This window comes from Podarcis gaigeae (assembly GCF_964106915.1).
Source record: "Podarcis gaigeae genome assembly, chromosome: 6".
NCBI classification, from domain to species: domain Eukaryota; kingdom Metazoa; phylum Chordata; class Lepidosauria; order Squamata; family Lacertidae; genus Podarcis; species Podarcis gaigeae.
In genome coordinates, this window is record NC_139682.1 from 10947091 (window position 1) to 10964040 (window position 16950).

Below are 16950 nucleotides of genomic sequence, written 5' to 3' on the forward strand. Positions count from 1 at the left end.
AGTGTGTGATATATATATATTCTCTCTTTTAGCTGTGCAGTACAATTGCACCCCCCATTTTTTCCTAATGAAAACCATTTCACCACATTTTTTAGGATGATGAAAGATACGAACAAGCAAGTGATGTTCGGGCGCAGCTCAAATTCTTTGAACAACTTGATCAAATAGAAAAACAGCGGAAAGATGAACAAGAAAGGGAAATTCTAATGCGCGCAGCAAAGGCAAGTGCTTTGTTGTTGCTTTTCACCCCTAATAGATTGACAAGTGTTGCATTTGACATTGAAAGAGCCGCGGTTCTTTTGTTCTCCTGGATGTGAAATGAGACGGGAGGCTCTTCTCCTAACCCTAAATGCCACACAGTGTGATACTGCTCTTTTGCATGCTGTCTTTAGTCCAGAACCACAAAAGGACTGTATGTCGAGCTTCATCCACACAGTGCCCCCCACTTTTTGGGGGGGAGGGTGTGTCAGTGTCCATCATCATCCAGAAGCCACTCCCAGCAATTTTGGAAATCGCCCCCAGCAGCACTCTGGTAGAGCATGAGGCTCTTAATCTCATGGATTCGAGCCCCATATTACAAAAAAGATTCCTCCTGCGTTGCAGGGGGTTGGACATGGTTCCTTCCAACTCTACGATTCTGTGAAAACAGCTGGGGGATTCTGGTGTGGATGGGAATATCTCCTCAGGTCTAACCAGGCTCCTTGGATCCCAGCCTATAACTGTAACCTGGAAACTGAAGTGGAAAACGCTTTGTACTCCCTTGAACGGGGAGATTGAACCGAATAACATTTTGCACTCTCAATGATGGCTCAAAGAGAAGCAAAATGCCCTATGCAAATGCATTTTGTAAAACCAGGCACAAAAGGGGTAGCGTGGAACCTTCTGCTTTCTCCTTATGGAGGCGCAAATCCAGTGAGAGCTTTGCTGCTTGGTTTGAATCTGGACTGAGCCACGAAACTCCCTGGGAGACTTTAAGCCAGTCACCGTGGGTGATACCCAAGACTGCATTAGTAGAGTTCCACGTGCACCATGCAACTTCCTTGTCCTCTCCTTTCCCTGCGCTGCCCCCCAGATCGTCCTACAGCCCCCAGGAGCAGATTTTGTGGGTGTGCAGGACCTGCAGAGGAAGAGAAAGTTCCATCGCACAATTGGAAATTTTATGCATGTGTCTCAGCCCACAGGGTTGTTGTGAGGATAATCAATAATAATAGTATTTCCCCCAGCCACTCTGGGCGGCTCCCAACAGAATATTAAAAAGACGATAAAACATCAAACATTAAAAACTTCCCTAAACAGGGCTGCCTTCAGATGTCTTCTAAAAGTTAGTTGTTTATTTCCTTGACATCTGATGGGAGGGTGTTCTACAGGGCGGGCGCCACTACCGAGAAGGCCCTCTGCCTGGTTCCCTATAACCTCACTTCTCACAGTGAGGGAACCACCAGAAGGCCATTGGAGCTGGACCTCAGTGTCCAGGCTGAATGATGGTGGTAGAGATGCTCCTTCAGCGGATAACCCTCTGTATGCCACTTTTGGATCCTTCACGGAAGAGCCAAGATACAAGTGTGAAAAATAAGTAACTGCTAGACTTCATTGCTGTGTATAATGGAGAGGCCAGCAGCCTGTCTCCTACCCAAAGCGTGAGACCCATTGAATTCCACAATTTGCTAGGAGATCAGAATACCTATATTAGGTTCATTGGATCTGAAGTCCTCCGGACACCAGAAATCACCAAGGAATTATCAAGAGGAAGGGAAAAACCCTCCATTCAGACTCCTTTCTTTCTTAAATAGAACTAAGCCAGAGCTTGAGGTGGGTGCCTGGGTATTTGGCTGGATCCAGTCTGTTTCTTCCCCACTCTCCCAGCCACCAGTGTGGTAGCTCATCATCTTAAATTTGAAAATCTGAGCATGTGCTGGTGTTGGACTAGGACCTAGGAGACCAGGGTTCAAATCCCTACTTGGCCATGAAGCTCTGTGGGTGAAACTGGGCCAGTCAGTGCCTATAATCCTCAGCTTTCTCACCTACCTCACAGGGTCGTTGTGGAGATTAAATGGGGGGGACACACCATGTATACCACCTTGAGCTCCTTGGAGGATTAAGTGCGAGATAAATGCAATAACTAATAACTCATTAATCTATGTTTGGAATATAGTTAAAATACAAAACATATGTTATAGCCAAGAACACATTTTTAAAATGTCTCTGATTTATTCTCTTTTTTTCTTCTTACTTTGTCTCCCCCTCTCCTTCTCCCTGCTGCCACTTTGAAATTCTTCATCAACACAGTCTCGATCTAGACAAGAAGACCCAGAGCAGCTTAGGTTGAAACAGAAAGCCAAGGAGGTATGTTCTTTTCTCCAAACCGCCCATCGTATTTATCATCTCAGTGCTGCATTTGTTAGATTTTCACCTGCGTAATAATGACTGCGTTCCAAAACAAGCACAGGAGAGAGTAAAAACACAGAGAAAAACGGTGACTTTTTCTGTTTTGCCAAACACAGATGCAGCAACAGGAACTAGCACAAATGAGACAGAGGGATGCCAACTTGACTGCCTTGGCTGCAATAGGACCCAGAAAGAAGAGGAAAGTGGATTCCCCAGGCTCTGGATCAGGGACAGAGGTACAAGACTCCAACTCTGTTTGTACATCATTGGATCCTAGACTTCTGATAGCTCTGGTACAGTTTCAAACTAAACTGAAATTGGAAGCATATTTCCCTCTTGCCCAAAACAGATTTTCTTGTTGTGGGTGTAAGAGTTAGAATTAGCCACCCCAAGTTTAACAAAGCGTGCACCACCTATGCAAGTTGCAAGTCTCATTTCTGGTACACTTTCCTTCCCCACTGCTGCACATCTTTTAATTACCCTTGGGTGCCTTTTGCTATTTATCTTAAATTTCTTTTAAACCTATCTGCCATGTTCTTTCTTACAACTGTGTAAGTTCTGACAGGCGTAATATTTTAAGAGGCTTTGCTGTTAAGTTTATCTCAATGTCTTTGGACTGATAATTTCAAGATGTCTTGGAGCAGATTCTTCATCTGTCTTTTCTTAGTGGTGCAGAATGTGCAAAAAATAATAATCTTTCTTGATGTGAAACAGGATATAAAGTTGGCATTTTGTGTGTGAGATGTAACCTCTGGAATGCTTCATAATGGTTGTAGTTCCCTTAAACAAAGGGTTGGAGCCTCAATATATCTGATGTGCAATTCCAGATGCCTCACAGAAAACCTTTATTAATATAAAAGCAGATATCTCTGCCAATTTGTTTTCTTTATTGCTGTAGCAGCAGTGGAAGAAAATGGGCTTTGAAGTTCATCTTCTTCTGCATAGCTCTTGACAAAAATGATATTCATGTTGCAGGCTTTCCTGCGAATAGCAATTTGGATAACACTCATTGAAACAAGTTTCCATTTTCTCTTCTAACAGAGGCTTTAATTACAGGCAGAATTTGAGCAGATGCACTCATCTAGTTCTGTAGTGTGTATTAGTGGAACCTGTTGAATTCCTGCCTGGGGCAGAGCAGTTGGACAGTAGTAGACAGGGTGAGCTCCCGTTGCTTGGTCCCTGCTCCTGCCAACCTAGCAGTTCGAAAGCACGTCAAAGTGCAAGTAGATAAATAGGTACCGCTCCGGCAGGAAGGTAAACGATGTTTCCTTGCGCTGATCTGGTTCACCAGAAGCGGCTTAGTCATGCTGGCCACATGACCTGGAAGCTGTACGCTGGCTCCCTCGTCCAATAAAGCGAGATGAGCGCCGCAACCCCAGAGTTGTCCGCGACTGGACCTAATGGTCAGGGGTCCCTTTACCTTTACCTTTACCTTTACCTTTGCTTTTACCTTTACCTTTACCCCAAAGGCCAACAACATTTATTTTGGCACATGGGGTAGAAAATCCCATAAGCAGCTCTTTCCCCTCTCTGCAGTAAAATATACAACAGCAATGAATTAACTAAATTGTTGCCCAAAATCAGCTGCTTGAGGTAGTAGTCTCACTTTTTTTTTACAGTAGGACTGGCCCTGGTTGAAGGCACAAAATGAAAGTGCAGAAGCTGATAAACCTATCTAGACATATCTATGCAAAATTCCCCTTTTCTAGAAGCTGCAAGTTTTTTCTGGCGTGTGTTTATATTGTTACTAGTAAATATTTTATAAATCTTACATAGCTTTTATAAATCTGAAAAGCATTTACATAGGTTTTATAAATCCAATTGAGTCCAAACACCCATATCTAAAAGGGCACTGCAGTGAATTCCATGGGACTGTATCTGTGAAGTCCTGGGGAGAAGGGAATTGAGTTAAATCAAGCTCAAAGCTTACTTAATTTTAAAAACTTTAGTTGCGTTCTCAGCAGTAGTAGCACCTAGAAAGATGTGAAGTCCTGGGAATGCAATAAAATTATCATCACTCAAACTTGGAGCAGTGATCCAAAATAGCATTCATTGTGTCTAAGTTCATTAGGTGTGCTGAGCAAATTTAGAAGTAAGCTGTGTTCAGTTGGGCTTACTCCTTAGTTAAGTCTTTTTAGGATCGGAGTCTAAAACAACTTACTTCCAAACCTTACCAGTAAACTTGGTCTCAAACCCTATCAGTCAGAATTATTAATTATTATTATTATTATTATTATTATTATTATTATTATTATTATTATTACTATTACTATTACTATTACAACTACAATTTATATACCACCCTTTATCCAAAGATCCCAGGGCAGTGCACAACATTAAGAACATAATTTATGCAGCATAATAAAAAACAGAATACACAGCATAATAATAAAACAATCGTGATAACTGCCCCCCATATACATTTAATGGACCATAGATTATTTAATTGCCAAAGGCCTGGGTAAAGAAGAATGTTTAGTTTTTATTGAGCAATAGCACCTACTCCCTGATTAGAGGTGCAGAAGTGATCTTCTTTTCTAGTTCATTCAGGATCAGGGTTTCTGCCTACCATTAAAGAGAAGGACTTCAACATACCCATTGCGTCATTTTGGAAGTCTGTGTCCAGCTGCTCCATGCTGTAGTCCACAATCCAGTGGTGGGTGGTGCCAGGGGCAAAAATGGGTGGAGCAATGGGTGTGAAGCTTTCTTTCTTCGGTACAGTATAAATGGGAGGTTAATGTTCACACATCTCTCCATTCAGGCAAGCAAGAGTCTTAGCACAGTGCCAGCCAGGCAAAAGCAGCTGAGGACCCGGAGCAGTCTGGGGGAGGGAACATGGCTTAGCAAGAGTCTCAAAGGCCAGTCAGAGATTTCTGGAGGCTCCCCTTGGACCCTGGACTGGATGTTCCCCATACCTGAGTATGGCATTGGTCCCTCAAGTACATTGTATCATGAAGCCCTACCACAATTGTTCATCTCCAGGGGCAGGTCACTGCTAAGTGGACCTACATTGCTGTGTCTGAAAGCAGTTTCATTTAGTTCCTACATACAGTGGTACCTCGGGTTAAGTACTTAATTCATTCCGGAGGTCCGTTCTTAACCTGAAACTGTTCTTAACCTGAAGCACCACTTTAGCTAATGGGGCCTCCTGCTGCTGCCGCGCTGCCGGAGCACGATTTCTGTTCTCATCCTGAAGCAAAGTTCCTTACCCGAGGTACTATTTCTGGGTTAGCGGAGTCTGTAACTTGAAGTGTATGTAACCTGAGGTACCACTGTATTTATCTAAGGTAGATTTAAAATACTATGCGGGCTATTAGGATCACACACACACAAAGCTTCAGGCATACAGTAGAACCTCGTGTTACGTAACATCCTCCTTGCGAACGCTTCGGGTCATGAGCTCCGCTAACCCGGAAGTAGATGCTCCCGGTTGCGAAGTTTGCCCAGGGATGCGAGCGGAAGTGGCACGCCGGCAGCAGCGGGAGGCGCTATTAACAGAAGCGCGCCTCATGTTACAAGCGGTTTCGGCTTAAAAACGGACCTCCAGAACGAATTAAGTTCATAACCGGGGGTACCACAGTACACATGAACATTTGACTTCATATTCCCTTCAGTATATGGAATCTGCTTTTCATTCATTAGAAATTCTTGTTTGCATATCAGCAAACCGTGATAAATTTAGTTACCTTAGTTTAATCTGTTACTGGATAGCCAAATGTCCTAAATCGAAGCTTTTGTTTGCTTAATTTAGAACCAGCTGCTTTGGATCTAATTGACTCGCAGCTGTGCAGCTGCTGCTGGTGCAGTTGACATTTTTAACCTGAGCTCCCCTTGTCTCTCTCTTGGTGCATGTACACATGGTAGGGGCTTTTTTCTTGCAATTAAAGCAGTATTACCAAAACTGGTTCCGATCAGACTAGCGTGCTGATAATCCAAGGAATGTCGGACCTTAATAAGTCACCTGTAAGCAAAGCAAAAAAAGGAAAAGGGGAAAAAAAGCCAAGAAAATGTAATTGCACAATTAGCTTGTGGATATGATGTTCAATATCCGAGATGATGTCAAAAGCCCAGGTATTACCTGGACAAATTAATTTGTTGCTCTAAATGTGCAAATTCAGCTGTTTGAGCATTTCTGGGAAGCTTAAAAATATATTGTGACAAGATTGCCTGATTAGCTTAAAGGCTCGCATAATATACCTCATGGCATTCTTGGCCATGACCCAGTTTGACCCCACGAGTGACTAAGAGGTTCTTGCGCTATTCCTTCTCTCTGCCTCTCTTCACCGCACACTCCCTAGAGTTATTGAGAGGAGCCGTCAAACAGGATGCTCCTTCTCCATAGTTTTAGCTCATACGTGAGGAGGCAGCCCTTTAGTCGGTATTTGGGCAGATATATGCAATGTTTCTCAAGCCTTTTGGGCTTCGTTTCTACTTTTAAGCACGTTGCTTTCTGGAAGGGGGTGGTCCTGTCTAAAGCAAGGGGCTTGGAGTGAAGAATTTGGCAGGGATAGATTTGAGGTATGTGAGCCTTTGGTCACACTGTTAGACGAGGCTGCACATTGAAGAAGGAGGGGGCAGATGGATCGTGATCCTGGGGGCTGGAGTGGTGAATGAATGGGACCCTGTCCCTACAGTGTATCAGGAAAGGACGAGCTGAGAATCAAGAAGGTCAAAGAGTGGGAGGACAGTACCACTGTGCACTAAAAAAAATAAATCCTAATATTTTTCTCAAATATGACCCTGCTAAGGCAAATAGTACTAAACTGCAGCTGCTCAGCTTGTACAAACTGCAACTTCAACTTGTACACCAATTAGCAGTCTTTCCAGGTGGTATAATCTCCCTTGGTTCTTTTTCTTCTTTTTAATATAGAAAAATCAGAGCAGAGACAAATTCTCTGGTCTGTATATGCCACCTGCTGGTCTCAGCTCATTACTGCCTCTCCACATGCATTCCAAGACAATGAGGAGATGCTGCAAAACCTCCTGTCTCTTCCGATGCGATAACTCACTCCTATTCTTTGTGTTTGTTAAGTTGACTTGCCTTTTAGTAATTATTTTATGAAACAAAAGCTATGTGCTGCTTCTGTACTCTTAATCTGCGGATGAAGGGCGGTATGCAAATTCAATAAATAACGACAACTACTACAAGAACAACGGGACGCAGGTGGCGCTGTGGGTTAAAAACCTCAGCGCCTAGGACTTGCCGATCGAAAGGTCGGCGGTTCGAATCCCTGCGGCGGGGTGCGCTCCCGCTGCTCGGTCCCAGCGCCTGCCAACCTAGCAGTTCGAAAGCACCTCCGGGTGCAAGTAGATAAATAGGGACCGCTTACCAGCGGGAAGGTAAACGGCGTTTCCGTGTGCGGCTCTGGCTCGCCAGATGCAGCTTTGTCACGCTGGCCACGTGACCCGGAAGTGTCTCTGGACAGCGCTGGCCCCTGGCCTCTTAAGTGAGATGGGCGCACAACCCCAGAGTCTGTCAAGACTGGCCCGTACGGGCAGGGGTACCTTTACCTTTACCTTTACTACAAGAACAACTGCAACTGCAACTACAGCAACAACACAATATGAGAAGTGATGTAATCTTAGTATATGACTTCCAAAACTGTGCCATTATAGCCCCAGCTGTTCCTTTCACCCCCTTTTAAAAAATACAGAGCTTTTGCTAAATAGTATACTGTTAAACAAATTCGCCCTCAGTCATTGATAGTTATGTTTATTGTGGGTTGGAGCAGTTGCTCCTGCCTGACATATACCGTATTTTTCTGTGTATAGGATGCCCCCATGCGTCACAGAAGCCAAAAAGCATCTGCTCAGCAGCCAGCAAGTGCATGCACAATTGCCGCAGCATAAGCCAAGCCACAGCAGCCCTTGCCGTAGCCACCAATCACCCACCCAGTCGCCGCTGTCAATCTTCTGCTCACGGCTGCAACCAATCGCCCGTCTCCCTCTTTGCACTACTCATGTATAAGACGAGCCCCGATTTTGAACATTATTTTACAGTAAAAAAGTTTGTCTTATACACGGAAAAGTACAGTATTTGCAGAATGGTCATGCTCTTGGCCAGAAGGGCTGCGCTCATAAAAGGCTGTAAACATGGGGCGCCAACTATTTGAATAGTTTTTCATATCATAAGCTGGTCACTGAAGCTGGCTGTAAACTACCTAGCTTGGTTGAAAGTGTCCGGTTGGCTGCCCGGGATGTATAGAAGCTGAGATGTGGGTGGAGGCCAGGGACTGAGGGAATTTTTTGCACCTTCCCCAAACAACTGTTTGTGCCTCAAGCTCGCCTTGTGCTTTGTGGCTTTTACAAGCACATCTGCGTCGGCTTCGAATGGGCTGATATCTTACATCACAGGTTCAATGTCTTGCCACATCAATACATTCAGTTTATAATGCCAGTGATAGCGATAACCAGAGCTCCCCAGTCTCTGACCCTTAAATGACTCGGGCACTCAGCTTTTTACTGCCACTGTAAGATTTGCAAATCTTGGGCCCGCCACTCCCTATTGGCCTTTGCTTAGGCCAGCCTTCGCCAACATGGTATCCTTGAGATATTTTGGACTACAACTCTCATCAGCCCCAGCTTGAATATAGGCCTGACTTCTTTGGCAGCAGAAAGCTGAGACTCTTGCAGCGAGCCAGATATCTTCTGTTCTCTTCAAAGACCTCCTTCCTTGGAGGTTTCTAAGCAGAGGTTGAATTGACCATCTCTCACGGATGCTTTAGCTGAGGTTCCTGCATTGTAGGGGGTTGGACTAGATAAGGCATAGGCAAACTCGGCCCTCCAGATGTTTTGGGACTACAACTCCCATCATCCCTAGTTAACAGGCCCAGCGGTCAGGGATGATGGGAGTTGTAGTCCCAAAACATCTGGAGGACCGAGTTTGCCTATGCCTGGACTAGATGACCATTGGGTCTCTTCCAACTCTACAATTCTATGATTCTAAGTGCTATAGATGCACTCATAGGTAGGCCTTTGCTGGGCGATGACATCATGAAGCATTCTCACTATCGGGGTGGTGGCGAGGGGAATCATCCAGTAGTTGCAGGACTCCATTCTCTGAAGACCCAGAAATTGTTATGTGGCCTCATTTACCTTGTACATGATACTACAAGAATGAATGTTCAGTGCTTGTTAAAAAGACACCCCAGAGGATCGAAAATCACAGAATGTGCCTTAGTTTTCCTCCGGCTCCTGTGTGGATTCCGTGTTCCCATGATGCTTTGGGTGTCTGGGGACAGAAGTCCCATGGATAATGCTGCCCCCATGAGTGTGTCTTTATAATGACTTATGAAACAGATGTTGGTCCGCTGATGCTAAGGCAGACTAGCATCATTCTAAGAATGGTTCAGTTCTATGCCAGCAGGTATTTAATCTGTGCTGTTCATGTCTTTAGCTTTCTGCAAAATTGTATTAGCCTTTTACCTGTTGTCTCTATTCCCCACTTTATTTCTGTTTTAATGGTTTTAATTATTTCGCATCACTCTTTTTATTGTTACAAGCCACCTTGCACATCTCTCTTGATACACAAAGTTCAGGGTAGAAATTACTCCAGTAAAACAAACAAACAAACAAACAAATTGACCACTACTCAAGGTGGGATAAAAGGCCAGAGGTCTTCTAAAATGTTGATGGATGCTCACGCACCCTGGAGCCAGTCTGGTTTAATAGTATATAAAGTGTTGTTTGTTTTAGGTAGGGCCAAGCTGAAACCTGTCCATTTAGAGAGCCTTGAGCCAAGTCATTTGTATTACCATAAAAGTCATGCAGAGAGTCCTGCGGTCTAATCACTTTACTGGGTTGTTGTCAGGATAAGAAATGAAAGCTACTTTACTGAAAGGGGGGCTGCAGAAATGGCAAGGAACCTAGAAGGCATTTGCATAAGAGGCAGCAAACAGGAACTGCAGGTGGGAAGAACTAGCTATAATAACAACAACAACAGCAACATATTTATAAGCCACTCATCTGACTGAGTTGCTCCAGCACTCTGGGTGGCTTCCAACAAATTAAACACAGTAAAACATCAAATGTGAATAATAATAATAATAATAATAATAATAATAATAATAATAATAATATTTTTTAAAAATTTATATCCTGCCCTCCCCAGCCGAAGCCAGGCTCAGAGCGGCTAACAACAGTAAAAGTAACACAGTTTACATAAAATCACAATCAATTAATTGAAATACATTCTAAAATCAATTCATTCTAAATTCAATTCAGAATCATATTAATGGCAACCATTGGGCTAGAGTTCTATGAGTTAAAAACTCCCCTATCCAGTCCTTCCTTCAGGTGTCTTCTAAAAGTCAAGGATTGTTTATTTCCTTGACATCTGATGGGAGGGCATTCCACAGGGCAGGCACAACTACCTGTGTGCCTGTATGTTTCTGAGCACAATTCAAAGTGTGATGCTGACCTTTAAAGCCGTAAACAGCCTCAGCCCAGTATACCTGAAGGAGCGTCTCCACCCCCATCGTTCAGCTCTGACTTTTAGAAAACGTCTGAAGGCAGCCCTGTTTCGGGAAGTTTTTAATGTTTGATGTTTTGTTGCTTTTTTATATATATTCTGTTTGGAGCCACTCAGAGTGGCTGGGGAAACCTGCCAGATGGGCGGGGTATAAATAATAAATAAATCATCATCATCATCATCATCATCATCATCATACCAAGAGGGCCCTCTGCCTGGTTCATTGTAACCTCGGAACTTGGACCTCAGAGTATGGGCTGAACGATTGGGGTGGAGATGCTCCTTCGAGTATATAGGGCTGAGGCCATTTAAGCTTCCCATCCCTGAAATAGAGGGAACTTTCTAAGAGATTGTTGCTGTTGTTGTTTAGTCGTGTCTGACTCTTCGTGACCCCATGGACCACAGCACGCCAGGCACTCCTGTCTTCCACTGCCTCCCGCAGTTTGGTCAAACTCATGCTGGTAGCTTCGAGAACACTGTCCAGCCATCTCGTCCTCTGTCGTCCCATTCTCCTTGTGCCCTCCATCTTTCAAAACATCAGGGTCTTTTCCAGGGAATCTTCTCTTCTCATGAGGTGGCCAAAGTATTGGAGCCTCAGCTTCACAATCTGTCCTTCCAGTGAGCACTCAGGTCTGATTTCCTTCAGAATGGATCGGTTTGATCTTCTTGCAGTCCATGGGACTCTCAAGAGTCTCCTCCAGCACCATAGTTCAAAAGCATCAATTCTTCGGCGATCAGCCTTCTTTATGGTCCAGCTCTCACTTCCTTACATCACTACTGGGAAAACCATAGCATTAACTATACGGGCCTTTGTCGGCAAGGTAATGTCTCTGCTTTTTAAGATGCTGTCTAGGTTATTCAGCTATACTGCTAGCTCAGAGAACTAACCCATTGCCCTGTTCACACACACACTGTATTCCACACAGCTTCCGCCGCCACCGGCGCCAATGCTTCTCTGAAGGCTTGGAAAATAAACTAACTTCTCTTCTTTCCGTTTTCAGGGATCCAGCACGAGTGTGGCAGTGCCAGGCAGCTCTGGAGTCGGAACAGCCAGGCAGTTTACACGGCAAAGGATAACGCGGGTGAACCTCAGGGACCTCATATTATGTTTAGAAAATGAGCGAGAGACAAGCCATTCACTATTGCTATACAAAGCATTCCTTAAGTAAAAAAAGTGGAAAACATCAAGGTATTTTTGGCGGAGAAGACACCTGGGGACACTTTTTTTTATATATATTTGCAGATTACGCCTTTTTGTAACGAGCATATGGGATACTGTTTAAAAAAAACACCCACCCCATCAACAAAAGCATCACCACCACCACTCTGAGACAACCACCTCTTTACAAGGAACCGTTTTCTAGTCCCATTTATTATAAACTCTTTGGTGTAAGAGAGAGATCCCTTTCTTTGACAGTAAGGAGACTTGCAAAGGCCTGAGGAGTCGATAAGAGGACAATTTAAAGTTTAACTCATCTCTTTGATTGAGTGGCCTTCTTGCCAAACAAGCCATATTATAGAGACTGATGGAACCGTTTAGCAAATAACCAGCTACTCTGTGTCAGATCCTGTAGCAATTTCAACATTAATTGTGCATTTTAGTTCAGTTTTACTTAACAAGATCGATTATATAGGTATATGTCTACAGCAGATGACCTCATTTTATTTTAGCTTTTAAATGGAGTCAGTTAGCAAAGCGAACTGATTTTAATAAATATTTATCTTTTCCTGCCCAAAATTGTTCAGATCCTAGATTACACTTAATTTTAAGCGTAACCTCAATTCTTTTAATCTTGTTATTATCGCTTATTAGAGGCAACCCCCCACTCTGAAGGCCCACAAAGGAGGGTTACTTCTGAATGTTGTATCAGCATCTGTAAAAATAGAAAAAGAAAAAAAAGAAATGCATTTTATTTGCTATAGTTTGTAAAGCTGTAAAGTTTAAAACAAAAAATGGAAAAAGGAAAAAAAGAAAAAACCTTTTCAGCATAAATATATTTTACTTGCACTGTGTTTTTTAGCGAAAGTGAAAGCTTAGATTAAATAAAAATCAAAGTTGAGAGGAATCATCAAAAAAGACAGTTTCTCAGTGTGAAATCAAGTGTTGAAAAATGGTTGGTGTATTTTGTCAGTAAATGTACATAATTTTTGGCACATAACATTAAAAAAAATGGCTATGTAAACTATAATTATTTTGCTAAAAGACTGTATGCAAGCTATGGGCTTACTTTAAAGACGTCCAGAGCAAAATTCCCCTCTTTGTACCTATTTTTTTATTACAAATATACTAATTGGTTCTTTATATTTTCAGAGGTTATTGTATTAAATTGTCTATTGATAGTACTTTTATGACTGTAAATATGTCGGCTTTCTTTGTGTGAACTCTCATGTTAGATTTTAAGGGCAGGGGCCACCGTGAACACTTTTTGCGCAAATCCTGTTGAAACGAAGGGAGCTCTGCGACATGAACTGGCATTGCGTTTCAGCGGAGCCTTGTACGAGAAGTGTTTCCAGTGGATTGCACCTTAACTCTTTTTGTGTGTAAACTGAATGCTGATCAGTATTTTTATCAAACACCCTACAAACTGTTACACCTTTTTATTTCGTCTTTTAGGGAATAAAAATCCTGTCTTTCCATTTTATTTTCATGTAAATTTTGCACAGTTCCTTGTTCATATGTAAATATTTTACTTTCAGAAATGAAGTTTTTAATTGCTATTGTTTTATATAGGATTGAAAGAAAATTAACTCCTTTATTAAAAACAAATTTATCTGTATCTGTGTATGTATTTTTGCTCTATAAAAATACTTCTGTTTCTGGATTTATTTAATTTCTCCCCACCCCGTCCCTACACTGCTACCCCACTCCCTTTAAAAAAAAAATATTCGAAGAAATAACCTCTCTTGGTTTTAAGCAGTGTTGGGAAGATAACAATTCATCAGGGTGATCAGTGCCTGAAATAAAATTACAAACTGTATGCCAAGGAAATTCAGCTTCTGCACTTGGAATAAATTATGCTAGTTATATAAACCTGCAAATATGTACTTTGCCTTATCAGTTCTGCGTCTAAGATTCAGCTACTGTGGTATAGTGGTTAGAATACTGGATTTGGGAGAAGGGAAACGGGGTTCAAGTCCCTATATCAGCCTTTCTCAACTCCAGCTTGTAATCTGTAGACTGCATTTCCAGTTGAAGTTTCTGAATTTTAGAGCACATTTACAAAAGTCCAATTCAGATGTCATCGGAGCATGCAGTATTTGCTGTACTGCCTGGTCTTTGGGGATTTCTGGTTCCAAACAGCAGGCTGGGCATGGCTGCCCTGCTAAGCGACCTTGTGCCAGCCACGTTTTTCCAGCAGAATAGTTGGGGAAATATTTATGCCAACCTGAGCTCAGGGTGCAACGGAGGGAGATAAATCCAATAGGTAAGTTTGGCTGCTTGTTTATTTATATGATCAGGAAAGAGCGTGCAAGAGGAGGAGGGGGAGAGAAGCACGGAGATTGGATAGAAACACGTAGGCTTCAAGCAAAAGAAAAGAAAAGAAAAAGGCAGGGAAACAAATTATAATTCAGGGATTTAAAAAGCTGAATCCTGTGTCGGCTATGTAAATGAAGTACATTTGCAATGTATGCCAATTTTCCATAATTTTGGTGGATGTTGGAAGGATATAGTGCGATGGAAGGCCACCACCACCTGGGAAATGTGGCTTCTGATATTTTCCCAGGTACTACCTACATGATGGCAAGTTTACATTTATAGTTTTAGAAACTGTTGTTGTTTAGTCATGTCCGACTTCGTGACCCCATGGACCAGAGCATGCCAGGCACTTCTGTCCTCCACTGCCTCCTGCAGTTTGATCAAACTCATGCTGGTAGCTTCAAGAACACCATCCAACCATCTCAGCCTCTGTCGTCCCCTTCTCCTTGTGCCCTCCATCTTTCCCAACATCAGGGTCTTTTCCAGGGAGTCTTCTCTTCTCATGAGGTGGCCAAAGTATTGGAGCCTCAGCTTCACGATCTGTCCTTCCAGTGAGCACTCGGCTGATTTCCTTCAGAATGGATACGTTTGATCTTCTTGCAGTCCATGGGACTCTCAAGAGTCTCCTCCAGCACCATAATTCAAAAGCATCAATTCTTCGGCGATCAGCCTTCTTTATGGTCCAGGTCTCACTTCCATACATCACTACTGGGAAAACCATAGCTTTTACTATACGGACCTTTGTTGGCAAGGTGATGTCTCTACTTTTTAAGATGCTGTCTAGGTTTGTCATTGCTTTTCTCCCAAGAAGCAGGCATCTTTTAATTTCGTGACTGCTGTCACCATCTGCAGTGATCATGAAGCCCAAGAAAGTAAAACCTCTTACTGTCTTCATTTCTTCCCCTATTTCCCAGGAGGTGATGGGACCAGTGGCCAAGATCTTCGTTTTTTTGATGTTGAGCTTCAGACCATATTTTGCGCTCTCCTCTTTCACCCTCAATAAAAGGTTCTTTAATTCCTCCTCACTTTCTGCCATCAAGGTTCTGTCATCTGCATATCTGAGTTTTAGAAACTAGATACCTAAAAATACTAAAAGCTTTCTAGGACATTTTCAAGGATGCTGACCTTTGGCCTAATAATATAGCCTGGATAGCTCAGTTGGTTAGAGCATGGTACTGATAATGTCAAGGTTGCAGGTTTGATCCCCACATCTGCATATTCCTGCGTTGCAGAGAGCTGGACTTGGATGATCCTCAGGGTCCCTTCGACTCTACAGATCTGTGATTCTATGTGTTTGTGTGTACATATTTATTTCTGTGCTTCAATAAGTGTTGGGGAATACATACAAGTTCAGGGCAGAGGTACCTGACAGATGGGGATGAATAGCAAACCATATGATTGCTTGCATCTGAGCTCTGTAAGACTTTCTTCTGAGTAAACCAGTTGCTTGAAAGGAACTAGTTCTAATTCAAGTTCTAGTTCAAGCTTATCCTGCCCAAAAATGAACTAGTTCCTGTTCATGTTCGTTCTTTTACAAAACAGACTAGTTCAGTTCATGTTTGTCCAGTGAACATTTTAGTTCATAAAAAATTCATTCCTGGTAAAACAGTTTCAGCCTTCATAATTTTACAAGCTGCTGTGCAGAAGTGTAAGGTCCAAACACGTCCTTTAAAAAAAATTGTGCCAGATGTACAACTGTTAAAAGGACAAGACATCATTTTTCCTACAAGAGCATATCCCTTCAGCAAGGAAGAGACAGGAAATGCTTCACATTCCTTCTGAATTCTTAGCAGCAGTCATTAAGTGTCTTTGGTGACAACAGCATCAAGGGAAATATATATCTGTCTAATAAGGCCTAGAACATTGCCTTCACTTTTTGCTTTCTAACTTTATACAAGTCTGATTCATGCTTCTTTTTTAATGAAAGCTAAGATTGGGCTTCCTCCTTTGGTGGTGGAAGAAATTAATGCAAAGATGGACTAGAAATCATTCAAAGTTCTGCCCCAAAATGAACTTAGTTGCCAGATATACTAAAGGCAATTATTTTCATTTTTTTTAAAATTAGTTTTCCAATATTATTCCAACAATAGCCCCATTATAACAATGCCAATTCATATCTAATTAATACAATTATTAATACAAATTAATCAAATACCAGATTATATATTTTAGTTAAAGTGGCCCCGCCCCATGTGTTACATTTGATGGCTTTAGTTACTTGGTGGCTTTGCATGTCTTCAGACCCTACCCTGAGATGCACGGGATATCAGGTTATGCCAGGCATAGACAAAACTCCAGCCCTCCAGATGTTTGGTACTACAATTCCCATCATCCCTAGCTAACAGGACCAGTGGTCAGGGATGATGGGAATTGTAGTCCCAAACATCTGGAGGGCCGGAGTTTGCCTATGCCTGGGTTATGCAGAATGAGGGATGGGCTATATAGCTTGAAAGTAGAACACCTGTGTCACATGCAACAGGTAAATTCCCAGCACCTCCAGGTAGTTGCTTCCTGAAACCCTGGCAAGTCACTGCCAGTCCGTGACAATATTCAGCTAGATAGATGTGCTTTTCTGACTCAGTAGAAGACAGTTTCCTGTGCTTTTCCTTCCTTGCAC

General features: G+C 42.6%; 1 protein-coding gene across 3 annotated transcripts in view; it reads left to right on the forward strand.

Annotated features, from left to right (window-relative positions):
• The window catches only part of TAF4 (TATA-box binding protein associated factor 4), a 75842-nt gene extending 62210 nt beyond the window's left edge, over positions 1-13632 (forward strand). For all 3 annotated transcript variants that reach the window (XM_083744151.1, XM_083744152.1, XM_083744153.1), the window contains 4 exons: positions 96-221; positions 2287-2343; positions 2502-2621; positions 11857-13632. In XM_083744151.1, the coding sequence (XP_083600277.1) occupies positions 96-221; positions 2287-2343; positions 2502-2621; positions 11857-12024 (471 nt within the window). In that variant the 3' untranslated portion in view covers positions 12025-13632. The remainder of the gene's footprint in view (positions 1-95; positions 222-2286; positions 2344-2501; positions 2622-11856) is intronic.
• Positions 13633-16950: the final 3318 nt, after the last annotated feature.